General features: G+C 36.1%; 1 protein-coding gene and 1 long non-coding RNA gene across 3 annotated transcripts in view; one reads left to right on the top strand and one right to left on the bottom strand.

The window, feature by feature from the left end:
- Positions 1-8,594, top strand: part of LOC138884244 (uncharacterized) — a 64,042-nt gene extending 55,448 nt beyond the window's left edge. For both annotated transcript variants that reach the window (XR_011404422.1, XR_011404423.1), the window contains exon 5: positions 8,190-8,594. This is a non-coding gene — a long non-coding RNA (uncharacterized lncRNA). The remainder of the gene's footprint in view (positions 1-8,189) is intronic.
- An 896-nt stretch (positions 8,595-9,490) lies between these two features.
- Positions 9,491-11,069, bottom strand: LOC104224974 (heat stress transcription factor B-3-like). Its single transcript, XM_009776715.2, has 2 exons — positions 10,700-11,069; positions 9,491-10,058 (listed from the first exon to the last, which is right to left on the bottom strand). Exons 1-2 carry the CDS (start codon positions 10,940-10,942, stop codon positions 9,573-9,575), a joined length of 729 nt encoding a protein of 242 aa, XP_009775017.1. The 5' UTR covers positions 10,943-11,069; the 3' UTR covers positions 9,491-9,572.
- Positions 11,070-14,590: the final 3,521 nt, after the last annotated feature.

Consider the following 14,590-nt stretch of genomic DNA (forward strand, 5'->3'; position numbering starts at 1 on the left):
AATTAGCTACGGACCTCCAAAACACAATCCGAACACGCTCCTAAATCCGAAATCACCCAACGGAGCTAATGGAACCATCAGATTTCCATTCCGAGGCCGTCTTCACATTGTTCCGACTATGGTCAACTTTCCAACACTTAAGCTCTCATTTAGGGACTAAGTGTCCCAAAACTCTCCGAAACTCAAAACCAAACATTCTGAAAATTCAAAAATAGCAGAAATAAACTTGGAAAAAGCAGTTAATAGGGGATCGGGGCATTAATTCTTAAGACGACCGGCCGGGTCATCACAGAAAGTAGTGTTAGGCATTGTCGCGGCTCCGGTGGGAGTTGGGTCGTGACAAAGAAATACCCTAAAACTGTTGAAATATTATCTTAAACTACTTGACAAACTAGAGAGGAAGAATCAAAATCTGCATCCTACCGTGTTCCTCCATTTTTCTATAGAATTACATGGGTTTTAATGTCAACCTCAATATGAATGCCAAAGAAAAGTATTGGGTAACTTAGTATGTTAATCAATAATATGTAATAATGTGTAGCTTAATATATATTTCGGTACGGTATCAGTATTTTGGAATTATTTTTTAAAATACCAAACACCATGCCTAATACCAAATTATTTTAGAACTTAAACCAAGTATCAAAATATCGAATTCCATATACAAAAAATTTCAATTTCGATATGGTAATTCTGTATTTACCATATTATACATCGCCTAGATAATCCAGCGCTTTATTCTTTCTTTTTTTAGAAAATATACCACTAGAATGAGTATATATATATATATATATATATATATATAATACTGCCAAAAAGGATCCAAATGTTACAAGATGCCCAAGCAAAGCTACAATATGTACTCTACTACTAGATATTACAATAGAAGATGTAAACATCACTACTAAGCTAGCTATTACATGAAAATGGAATGTAAGCTACCATAGAAGAATGGTGTAAGTAAATCCATACGCCAAGGGTAGTAACCACATAGTAGCCCCTCTAATGATCTCATCAGGTGCTAGATTATGCTTTCCAAAGGACAAGAAGCCAATGGACAAGGCAAAATTAGATTCCAAACAAACACACCATTGCATGGAAGCCATCCAGAAATCCCAGAAACATGTGTATCTTGTGTTTTTCCTCTACAGTATATGAAGCTCATATTTGTAGTGCTTACATTCAACACTGCAATCTAATCGAATCAAAGTCCAAAAGCTAGGACATCCAGATTGAGCATGTTGCCATGATAATACCACTGGACAATAGTATAGTATTATGCATCTACCAATGAAGATAAAACATGCATGCAGAAGATGCATGATCATACCATGAGTTCCAGTATGGAGCATAAGAGGATACACATAAGCTAGGGTGTCGTGTACAATCCATGTACCTCTACACCTCCAGTAGGCAACATTGCACTCAACTAAATACCATAAAATGATCCAGTTCAACAGTATTTTATTTATATCACCTTGTAATCTAACGGTTGATAGTGTAGACTACCTGCTTGCCCTATCAATTCCATATGCTGTCAAACCACCCCTAGAATAAGCATGGTAACATGCTAATACCACTGGGAATAAACCTAACAACACATAGACAACATCAGATAAAGTACAATAAGCAAGATTAGGTAGTGAAGAGCTGAAAGTTATCATCAATTAGGTGTCTGCCTCTTTGTAACCCTAACCCTAAGATTAAAGATTTGGGCCTTGTCAGGGTTGATTAATCTCCTCCTTGCACTTGGAAATTCAGAGAATAAATGAAATGAAATTGTACCTGCAAAAGAAAACACAAGGTTAGCTAAAAAATCTTCCACTGAATTGCCCTCCCTTAGTACATGCTGAAAGATCACATTGAAGTGATTCTTCATCTCCTTAATCCTCTTCACATCTGCCCCTATGCACCAAGGAGGATCCCATTTACCTTCAATAATCCTTTTCATCAAAAATGAGTCAATCTCCATGATGAGAGAATGAAACTGATATTCAACACAATAAGCCAACCCCTCAACTATTGCCTTTGCCTCAACCACAATAATTGTTGTCTCCCTATCTCTGCTGCCTTTGCATACACTAAATCTCCACTACAATCTCTCACACAAAAGCCAAAGGCACTAGGTCCAGGATTACCTCTAGAAGTACCATCTATATTACATTTGTACCAACCATCATAAGAAAACTACCAAGTCACTGTTTTAGTCACAACATAAGGCTTATAGCCTTGAAAGAACCTGATCATATCTGGCCAAAGTAAAGGGATATTTGGCAGCCATGGACACCTCACCTTTACTAGGTAATGTAATGTTTTGTTAACTTCATGCACCATCCTATTACATGACATCGGACCTCCATTCTTCATAGTGTTCCTCCTCTTCAAAAGCTCCCATGTGATCACTGTTGGTACTGCTTGAAATAAAGTCTTGAGCTTTGCACAACATTGTGTATACAACCGTGTCCTTATAGTTTGATGAACCTGCACCAAATTCTCAACTTTACCTGCTGCCTATAGAAAGGTCATCCATACCCTAGATGATGTTGTATTTGTTAAAAATAGATGCTGCAAGGTCTCCTCTTGTGATTGCAAGAAACACCAACACTTAGATACAATCAAATATCCATTCCTTCTCCATAAATCATCAGTAGGTATCTTCCTTTTCCATAGCCTCCATAGGAAGAAAGTGATTTTGAAAAGAAAAGCTTTGGTCCACAATAACTTATATTCAGCATTTGTCGGAGACTTATGTCTCAAAATTTGTCATGCACTACTCACTGAAAATTTTCCTGAAGAAGTTGGCATCCACATAGGTATGTCCCGGAATTCATCACTATCGTCAAAGTGCACTCCATGCCTTATATGCTCAGCAATATCATCCGGAAAAGTATGCTCCAAGAGTTGAACATTCTAGCCATCTTCAATCCTCAATTCTTCCACTTCTTGAATCTCTTCATTGATGTAAAAATCTAGTGGTAGTACATGATACAAAGCGCTAGTCCAGTCCAGTTCTCATGCTACACATTAGTAGAACCCCTATTCATCTTTCATAGTATTTCATGCTTCACTTTTTCCCTTGACTCTAACATTTTTCTCCACACATGTGACCTCTCTCTAAATTGTATCACAGTAGGTAACCTCTTCTTGCAATATTTATTCCACTTGAAATTGGACCATAACGATTTAGATGCCCTAAACTTCCACCATAGCTTAGCAAACAAAACTTTAGAGACAATAAACAATGACCTAAACCCTAATCCACCTTCATCTTTAGGTAGACATAGGTTCTGCCATTCGGTCCAATGCCTACTTCTTCCTTCTTCCTTAGTACTCCAAAAGAATCTAGCAAATGTCTTGTGCAAATGCTCCAAGATGTTGTTAGGAGGATCCAACACTAATAGGATGTGAGTAGGCATACTTTGAAGCACACTTGAGATCAATGTAGCCTTACCTCCATATTACAGTAACTTTCCTTTCCATGACTGAAGTTTGGCTTTGACCTTCTTGGTGAGATCATTGTAGTAGTCTTTCCTCCTTCTTATGTAAAATATTGGACACCCAAGGTAAGTAAATAGAAAGTCATCTCTTTTGAATCCAGTGATTGCCCCTACTGAATTGAACAATGCTCTAGCCACATTAGACTGCATACAGAATGAGCTCATAGCCTTATTAATCAACTAGCCAGATATGTGCTCATACTTAGTCAGTACCTCAACTATCTTCTCTAATGAATAAGGATCAACAGAAGCAAAGATGATTGTATCATCAGCATAGGCTAAATGGTTTAAAGGATCAGTCCATTTAGGCATTTCCATAACCCCTAAACCTCATATCTTCAAATAGTTTGCTCAAAGATCATGAAAATACTTCAGCTAAAAGGATGAACAAAGCTGGAGATAAAGGATCACCTTGTTTTACCACTCTTGTCGAATGAAAGAAGCCTGAAGTTTGGCCATTGATCAATACTGGATACCAATTATTAGAAAGAAAATTCTAAACCATGTTGATAAAGTGTTCAGCAAACCCCATTCTCCTTAATACATGCATTAAATACTTCCAAGACACCCTATCATTAGCCTTTGCTATATCAAGTTTGATCATCACATTGGCAGGCTTACCCTTAACCTTATGTCAATGACTATCTCCTGTGTGAGTAAGATGTTCTAAAAGATACTTATTCCCTTAACAAACCCTGATTAATTGGAGGAGATCAAAGATGGCAGTATCTTCTCCAATCTATCATGCAACACCCTAGAGATCACCTTGTTTAATTACTTAGACTTATTGGCCTTAAGTCTGAGAATGTTTGTTCCAAAGGATTCTTAGGCAGTAGTACTAAATTGGTGTGAGTTATTAATATTGGTAGTGTAGCACCACCATAGAACACATGTAGCATATTGAAGATGTCATCACCTACTATGTCCCAGCACTCCTGATAAAAAATACTAGTGAAGCCATTTGGTCCACTATCACTTTCACCACTCAAAGCAAAGATCACCTCCTTAACCTCCTCTATAGTTGGAAATATACATAGCTTCATGTTTTAATCAAAGCTCACCATATAAGGAACATTATTCAACAGCTCAAATTCAGTAGGATCCCCCTCTTGTGAGAATTGTTTGTGAAAGAACTCCACAGTAGCATTAGCCATAAATTCTTGAGTATCAATCCAATCACAATCTCCATTCTACATTCTTTTAAGTTGTAGCTTTTGTCTTTTTCCATTGACATGATTGTGAAAGAATCGTGTGTTTCTATCACCTTCTAATAACCAAGTCATGCCTGCCTTTTGTTTCAAGTATTGCTCTCCAATGCTCAAGTACTTTTTCAACTCAACTTCATCCTTTTGAAGTACTATCCTATTCTCAATTGTTGGTTCTTCCGCAAAAAACATATCCTTTACTCTCACAACATCTTCCCTAATTGCAAGTTTCTTGAAGATATCCCCATATGTCCCCTTACTCTATTGAGATAATTCAGACTTCACTCTTTTTAATTTCTGCTTGAACATAAGGAAAGGATCACCAATGAATCAGCCACCCAATTTGGCCTAACAACATCCTTAAATATTTCATGCTTGGTCTAGAAATTGAGGAAATTGAATGGCTTCACATAGTGTGTTGCTTCCTTAACTCACCAACAATGGTGCATGATCTGAGCCAGTTCTAATAAGATGCTCTACTTCAATGTTTGGAAACAAATTCTGGAAAGTCAAATTGATAAAAATCCTATCTAATCTCTTGAAGATACATTCTATGTTTGGTTTACCATTCCACCAAGTAAAAGGACTCCCTTTATAGCCAAGATCAAACAACCCACAAGAGTTCACACAAAAGAAAAAGTCTTCATATTTAGGTGGTTACACTGGCAAACCACCTATCTTCCCATCTTCATGAATCACCACATTAAAGTCACCCCCAACTAATCAAGGCAACTCTATATCACTAGCAAGATAGTATAAATTGTCCCACAATTCTAATCTCTCAAGCGTTGAACATTTGTCATACACAAAGGTCATCATGATGTGCTTTCCAATGTCTTGACGATATACTTTTATGGTCACCTGATGCTCACTATCAATTAATAATTTTCATTTAACCACAATATAAAAAAATTAAACAAATTTTACCATTAATATTTGCAAATGTAACTTCCATTCCTAGCCTCCTCTTATACCTCTGAATGTGCCTTGAGTTTTGACAAGGCTCCACAAGTGCAACAATGAAGAAATCATATTCTTTGTGCATATTGATCACTCTGTGAAAGGCCTGTTGGGTGTTAACAGATTTTGAATTCCATATCAATGTTTTAATCAACATTTTAGATATTGAGACTACCCTCTTAGGTAAAAATTTTGTAGGTTGGGGTACTTCTTTATTTTGACCTTGTTTCTTGCGCTTCTTACCACTCTTACCAGTAGCTCTAGATGACAAGTCTGCTTCCCTTGCTATTGCTTTGAAATTCCATGTTGTTAACTCATTATCACATTCTTCCTCTAATTTCTTGTGTTCTAGCATGGAATTTTGAATATCTACAAGAGTGATATTGTGTGTCACAATATCATGCACGACCTGAAGTGGTATCTTCAAAGGGATATTAAGCTGAATTTGCATTGGTTGCCTAGTTCCTGAAGCACAAGCCCATAAGAAGTGGCTCAATATCACATGTTACTTGTGGTACAATGGCATGCTCAATTTGATCTTGTGCCTTCTTATTTGTCTCATTTAACACCATAGAATTTTTCTCCTTAACTCGTAGTGTTCCTGCATCACCCTAAATTGAAGATAATAGGCAGTCCCCAGGCTAGGGTTTACTATAGCAACAAGTGCAAAATTTATTATTCCATTGAGATCAAAGGTCTTGCCAGCAGAAGTTTGATGATCTGACCTCATTGTATCTCTAGGGTTTAGTGTTTCATTGCTTTTCTCCTTGCTTGTAACTTCTCCAACCGCACCCTCAGTGATTCTATCTTCTTCAAGTGACCCATTACCTGCTCCAACTGGCTCTGTTGTGTGTTGCATCGTGGATCTTTGTAAATCCTCAACCCTAGTTTCTGGTATTCTAGGGTTTACTGTAGCTGGTATGTCAACACTGGCTAGTTGTTTTGTATATGAAGTGCTAGTTTAGTTGTTGTTGGCACTCTTATTAACATCATTATTGATCTCCAACTCCTCTACTTCATCACCCCATGATGCTCATCTATTACTTGTTGCTTCAGTAGCTTCCATTCTCTTTGAACTATCATCTATTGTTTTTTTAAGGCACCTCTTGGCATGATTGATTCATAGTAACAATTAGAACTTCACAAGTAGTCCCAAACCTTCTATCAACCCAATCAACTGTGCTTTCCTTGTTTATATTAATCCCCGTCCCAGTAGCATTAGAATTAGGGATTGTTTACAACCGCATTTTGAATCCAATGTCCACTAGGATTTGTAGAGTTTGTTGCTTCCTTCACGTTTGTTGTGGCCTCTTTTTGCACTATAAATTGCTCATGTTGCTCAACTACCACCATAGCATTATTGTTTTCCTCCTCTCCAACTAAAGCATCAAATAAATTCCTTGTTGCAACCACTTGATCCTTGCCCTTTCCATCTAAATTAACAAACTTTTTCCCAGTTGTTTCTTCAATTATATGACCTCTTTTGTCCCTTTAAATATTTATTTTTCCTTCTTTGAATCAGCATGTTGGTCCGGCAGAATCAATCTAAAGCATCTTTGGTTTGTGACAATTTTTGCCTTGTAGTAGTTGGTATATATTTCCCTTTAACCTTGCAACTAGTCAATACTTTAGTAGTAGCTGCAGCAGTACCAACTAATTCCTTCCATTTTCCTACATTAACCACTGCATCTTCCAACTGCCTAAGCTCAGGATTAACAATCCAGCACTCAACTCCTTATGATCTTATTTCTTGCAATTTCTACAATATTTAGGCATATAATCATACCTAATGTTAATCCACTTGAATTCTTCAGGTCCAGTATCATCCTCCTCCTCTACTATCTTGAACCTTTGAGAAAAATTTGATAACAAATTTACCTCCACCTTCACCTTCGCACAACTAGACCGTGTACCATTTTGAGTAGCCAAGTTCACATGTAAAGTCTTTCCAACTGCATTAGCCAACGAAAATATAAACTCCTTACCAAAAAAATTGGGAGGCAAATCGTGAAAGAATATTCGGGCTATTGCAATAGGAGTTTCTTCTTTAGGTTTTCACCATGGATTCCATTTTGTGCATCTCATCTTTCACATATCTCCTTGAACTTTCAAATAAAAAGCTGACTTGGATAATAACTGAATGTAATCTTCCATTAACAAAAGCTTAATGAGAACATGGTTGTCCGCAATTAAGCCAATCGAACAAGGACCCTTTAACTCGCATTGAATAGGGATAGCTTTTCCTAATTGTTGGATCACAGGCTTACCATATGAATATTTGCCCAGGACCACCAGATGCAATCCTTGTTGAGCAATGGATTGACGTACTTCCTACTTCTTCCATCTAACAATTAGTTCTCCATATAGGTATTCCACTAGTTTTAGTGTTACGTGGGCTTGTGGTTGCATTGGGGCATTTATGCTTTGGGTTAAAGTAATTTCGCGTAATTCTGCAGTGGTTTAAGGTTTGTAGTATTTGTTTGGAGCTGTGGAGATGGTGTAGACGCCTGACCAACCTCATTTACAGGCTGGCCAGTGGCTGGAGAAGCCATGGGAAGGGAGCTCTTGCGAATCGCCACTAAATTGCCTCCCCAGGAGCTCTTAAGACGTCGGGTTTTTTGATTCATCACTTTATTCTTTGTGCTCTTCTTCCTTTTTTTTTTTTTTTTTAAATTTGCTATTTTTGATCTTAAATATTTAATTTGTTGTTTAGAAAGCAAACTTTTTTATTAGTGTGCAAATTTTATGAAACAAATTTAAGGGCCTCTCAATATAATTTTGTCTTAGGCTATGAGATCCGTTGAGCTGTCCCTGCTCAGTCAAAGGTCATGGAATGCCCTTTTGTCATTATACTCGTGATCATAATCAATTCCTATATATTACTTTTTGGAAGAGATAAAGGTCAAAACATGGATAGTGATTTAAGAAAGAACACTAGAAAATGGCTAAAATGAAAGTGCTGATAACTGTAGTAGCTTCACCAATATATCCGAAAAATTTATAGATAGTTGTTCAAAGAGAGGAACATTTTCTCCTAAGCATAAATGTACCAAAAGAAAATTCACAATTTCCTTCATGTTCAAGCCGACTTGAAATCTATTGGCACGACTTTAATTCTTCAAACTAATTCTATCTTTTTATTGCCACAATGGTATTGATGCTTACAGAAAACGTCTCTTTCTTCTTTTTAGTGGGTTTAGAATAGTCAAGCCATCAAATTTGGACTGTATATAGTACAGCTCTTCAAGCTTTTGCTGCTTTCAAGAGTAACTTAATCTGATAACAAAATTACATATGAACATATTATTAGTACTCCATCTAGAAGACCATCACTTCAATTATGTACTATATTTGTCTAGTTTCTTGTCACCTTCCTTTTTTCTTGTGCAGATCTAGAAAGTCGATATTTGAGCCTTTAATTAACTAGCTCATGTTTTAAAGATGACCCTCTTCAGCTCATGTTCCCTGACTATACTTTTTTAAAATATACTATATCATAGAGTTAAAAGTTTAATTTATGATATGCTACAAAATGTAAAAGTTAAAATTTTGTTTAACGTATATAGGTCAAACTCCGTATCATATTGCAATGTCATGACATATATGATATGTCCAACGAAGTAAATAAGGAATGCGTGATTGGATAAAAGTAGAGAATATCTCAATTATTTATTTCTTAATTGTTTAGAGGGATGAACTTATTGTGTCATCCCAAACTTCACATAGCTTAAAATGGTGAAAGGCCTACCATTAATTACAGAAATTTCATTACTTTTGTTTATCCAATGGTGACGTTAGGATCAACTTGTGATCACCTCTCAGCAGAAATATCAAATAACTCTGTCCACTTAAAATTCACCATACATGTATTTCAATGCTCGAAATCTATTATACCTTTACTTTTGCTAATTTATTTGCATAGTTGAGAGAGAAAAACACCAACAGTTTGAGTAAACTCTGCTCTTTTTCTCTTCCTCTCCATCTCTTCTTGAACTTCTAACCTCACTCCAAACAGCATTGGCCTCTCATCTTGCTGACCTTCTTCTTCTTCCTCTGAATTTTCTGCTAACATGGCCACTATATCAATGAGTTCTTTGCATTTTTTATTTATTGTTGAGAGCTCAGAGCTTAGGACTCCATTCTCCATCTTGAGCCTTTTATTCTCATCAATAAGGCTATTGTACTCAGATGATGATGATGAAGTTGATGATGATGACCTTTGATCTTCATCTCTTTCTTTCTTATTGGCAGCATTAATGTTTTGTCCATGCTTATTAGTTTGTTGTTTTTTCGTCCATGCTTTTCTTCGACGAATATCACATAGTAAGTCCTTCTCTCCCTTGCGAAACATGTCGTTGCTGAACTCCCACTGACTTGTTGCAATTTTGCGAAAACCCTGTTCATCATATATAATTGATGAATCAAGGAATTGCAAGAACTATATTCAACAAAATACAAGGTTTCGGACTAAGAAATAATATCGGAATATGTTACGTTATTTTTCTCAAACATGGTGAGTTCATGAGGTGAAAAACTTAAAATTTTGATAATTGGGTCTAAAGATTTACTCCTTAATTATTCAAGCATTCACGAATCTAATTGTGAGAAAAATTTAATCTCTGAAAAATAACAAACTTTGTTAATCTTTATGTAAGATGAGATGAGAAATGAGATGACTTGTCACTATAGTTACAAGATATACTTTGTTGTCTTTCATGGACAATGAATGCTTGTTGCTATTGTTGTTCTTTAAATTAAGATAATCATAGAATCTAATGGTGAAACTACAATTATCATGCATATAAATTATAGTAATTGAAACGAGGACAACTAGGCAAGGATGACACGGACAAATTGAGAGGACAATTAGGGAAGTATCTTGTCTTGATAACCTACAACCCAGTGTTTTCTATTGTGAGATGCGCGTAACAATATCATCTCATTAATTTTTAACGAGAGAATAGATAAGACGATTAAAATAACTTTATAAATGATCTGATAGTATAAATAATCTGAGAGATTACAAGGGAAACATACATAGGTATTGAGCTGCCGGACAAAGCTGGAGAAGTTGCAGTGTTTGAAGAGCGTCGGAAGCAAATCTCTGGCGAATTCCGCCGGCTGCCGGACTATAAATGCCGTCCCATCGGCGTTCCAAGAAATGGCATCGTCTGTCGCCGGATCCTCCACCATCATGTAGGTTTTCAGCAGGAAAGGTGGCGTTGATGACTTCCTTATATACTCTAACAAAGTACTTTCACATTGGTCTAGTTCACCCATTCAAAAACTTTTAACCAAAGAAAAAAAAATTCCAAGAAAATTGCCTGGAAATGAAATTCTAGAGAATTAAATTCAACCCTTTTTTATTTTGTTTTTTCTTTAATATTTAGGTTTTCAAATGCTAAAAATAAAAGAAGAATACGGTGAATAATTATGATGAAATTAAATAGGGGTGGAGAAGAGAAGATTGGCAGTTAAGAACTCCCAACTCCAAACGTAGAAACCCAACACGACTCCGAAGTTCATGAGAAATGCAATTTGTTAATTTGTTTCCTTTCACAGTTATGTAAAGAGGAAGCAATATATGCTTGAAACACCTATGCCTTATGCTTACCTCTTCTTATATAGCTGTAGAGAAGGAGAACTATTAGAAGAATGCTTTATCTTTTCAAACAACAACTCTTTTCAAATATTGTTCCTTTGTTTGAAATTAGATAGTACTATAGTCAAACATTTATAGAACAGTCTCATTTGTTTCGAATATTTTTAGATGTTATAGCAAGTTGATGTTATAGAGAATATATATTACAACATAACATAAAAATTGGTTCCGAAAAAGCTTGGCTTTTATAGTGAAGTATTGTTATATAGAGATGCTCTTATAAAGAGGTCTGACTGTAATATGTCCCACCATATTATCTGTCTTTTAGGATTTTTACACACTCTTGAAAAAAAGATCTAATTGTCTTAATCATAAGAATATTTATATAAATTATTCTTTATTTCTCTCTTAAATATCCTACTTGTTAACAGTATGTTGGAGTAAAAGAAAATAGTGATAAGTGACATCTTATTTTTTCTTTTATACGTGAAATATTTTTAAAAACATTCAGCTGGTCAAAACGACAAATATTTATAGTACACGCTATTGTGATCTCTTGTTTTACAAAATACGTATGGATATATAGAATGAAATGTATAATATGTTAGGGCAAAGACATTAAGTTGCTTCTAGAGATTAGGTAATTAAGCTGATGAGGTTGTTTCAAATTAGGACAATATAATAATGTGTTGATCGTGTGCATCTTCTAGACGGCCTATGAACTAGTCTTCTTCTAGAGATCGTGTGTTTTATTCTTATATTGTTAGCGAAAGGTGGAATTTGGAGGCCATATCCCAGACAATTTTTTAAATGAAATTCAAGTATCACTTAGGGTGTGTTTGGTACGAAGGAAAATATTTTTTAATTTTTTTATTTGGTTGGCTTAAATGGTTTGAAAAATATTTTTCTCATAAACTCATTTTTTTCCAATTAAAGGAAAATGTTTTCCCTATCAAGACAATGAAAAATATTTTCCAGAACTATTTTTAAACATTTCCTACCCTATTCCCCATTCACACTAACCCGCCCCCACACCAACACCCACACCTGCACAACCTACGCGCCACCCCTGACCTCCCACCCTCATGCTAAATAAAAAAACTATGTAAAGTATGTTAGATCATATTTTAATGATGCAAATAATATACATGTGCAGGAAATCAAGTTTAAGAAGTAAAGAAGACTGCTGGAATGGTTCATGATGTACAAGGAAAGAAATCAATCAGCATGTGATCAGCAAATCTGGATTGGTCTCGCAAATCTGGGCGCAATCTAATCAACGAATCAATTAGCGATAACAATGATTAGCTGAGCTGGAAAAAATCAAATAAGCCTTGGACAAAGGCACGAATCATGGGCAGAATCACGGAAGACTAAAGGATACGAGGAGATTTGGGAAGCGACCACATTTGGAAGATCCAACAATCAAGGAGAAATCAAGTGAAGCAATCATCTGCTGAAGGAAAGCAATCAAGAGAAGCAACGGCTCATTCCTTATTCTTGGAAAGAATCAACTCTTTCCAAGGATCAAATCTCTTGGGTTGTCAAGCCTCTACCATCCATCAAAGTATTTATACACCCTTGTAAACCCTAGCTTAGACATACTTTGATCAAACCAAATCACTCTCTTCATTCTACTGCAAACAAGCATTGTAGTTCACTAAGATCTGTTGTGTAACAAGTCAGGGATAGAAAGAGAGCACACAACTGGTGAGGCATTGTATCAAAAATGAGTGCTAGAGAAACAAAGCGATATACACCACATTTGTACTCGGAGGAAACCCATTTACTAAAGAGAACTCCCTTGCAACCCAAGGGGACATGATTAGGATTCACATTAAATCCGAACCAGTATAAAAATTCCGGTATTTTTAATTCCTGCAATTATTTTCTGCATTTTACCTTTCGTTACCACATTTGCTAAATTATCATATTTAGTCAACTACTCAAGTTATAAGTCAACTTATAAGCAATTAATTTTAAGTATTTACAATTCACCCCTCTCCCCCCCTCTTGTACTTTCAATCGATATCAGAGCAAGGATCACATTTTACCTTTTGCTTAACAGCTTGTGAGAAAAGATCATGGCAAATCAAATTATCATAGGAGCTCTCTTTTAGGAAGGAACTTCACAAGTTAGACCACCTTACTTCAATTAACAACATTTCTCTCATTGGAAAGTACGAATGGAAATCTTTGCTAAAGCATACGATGTCAAAGTTTGGAGAGTCATTAAAAAGTGAAACTATCCCCTATCTGCTAGTACTCCACCATTTGTTGATCCTGATGATATAGATTCATACTCAAAGGAGCAAATAGAAGCAGTACAAGTGAATAACAAGGCACGAAATCTGCTTCACAATGCTATAAGTGGTGAAGAATACGAGAAAATATCGAGTTGCGATACAACCAAAGAGATATGGGATAAACTTGAGGTCACCTATGAGGGAACCAGCAAAGTAAAGAAAACTCACATCAACATGCTAGTTCATGACTACGAACTCTTCTCAATGAAAGAAGGAAAATCCATTGAAGAAATGTTTGCCAGGTTTAGTAAAATAATTAGTGACTTAAAAGCATTTGGAAAGCCCTACACCAGTGGTGATCAAGTCAGAAAAATTCTCAGAAGTCTGCCAGCCACTTGGCAGACCAAAGTAGTCATACTGGAATCTCAAGACCTAAACAAATTGTCCTATGATGAACTGCGAGGAGAACTCATTGTTTTCGAAAGGACGCATTTGAAAAAGACAAATCAATAGGAGAAAAAGAAAATAGTTGCATTCAAAACCTCTACCGAAATGGCTGAAAATGAAATGGATGATCCTGATGCTCTACAAGAAGAGATTGCTATGATGTCTAGAAATATGGATGGGCTGATCAGAAGATACAGAACCATAAAGAAAGGAAGATTCCCACCAAGACGATCCAGGCAATAAAATGAACAGGATAAGAACGATGCTACGAATGTGGAAAATTTGGGCACATTCAAGTTGAATGCCAAGAACTGAAAAGGAAGATCTCTAGAGGCTTCAACAAGAACAAATCCTTCGGAAGCTGGAGCGATGAGGACGACTCAGACCATGAAGAAATAGAAAATCTTTGTTTCATGACAATTCTGGAAAATGAAATAAACAAAACCTCAGGATGCTGGACAGATGAAGATGATTCAGATGACGAGAACTTTTTCATGGCACGGGGTGAAACTAGTGAGGTAAGATCTTATGACTGCGAAAGATGTAATGAATTGCAGGACTTGATTCCACCTTAAAAGAGTCTCAAAGAATGATGAATGAACTTAAGAGACTCACTAGGGAGGTTAAAGAATG

Source organism: Nicotiana sylvestris, chromosome 12 (assembly GCF_000393655.2).
Source record: "Nicotiana sylvestris chromosome 12, ASM39365v2, whole genome shotgun sequence".
NCBI classification, from domain to species: Eukaryota; Viridiplantae; Streptophyta; class Magnoliopsida; order Solanales; family Solanaceae; genus Nicotiana; species Nicotiana sylvestris.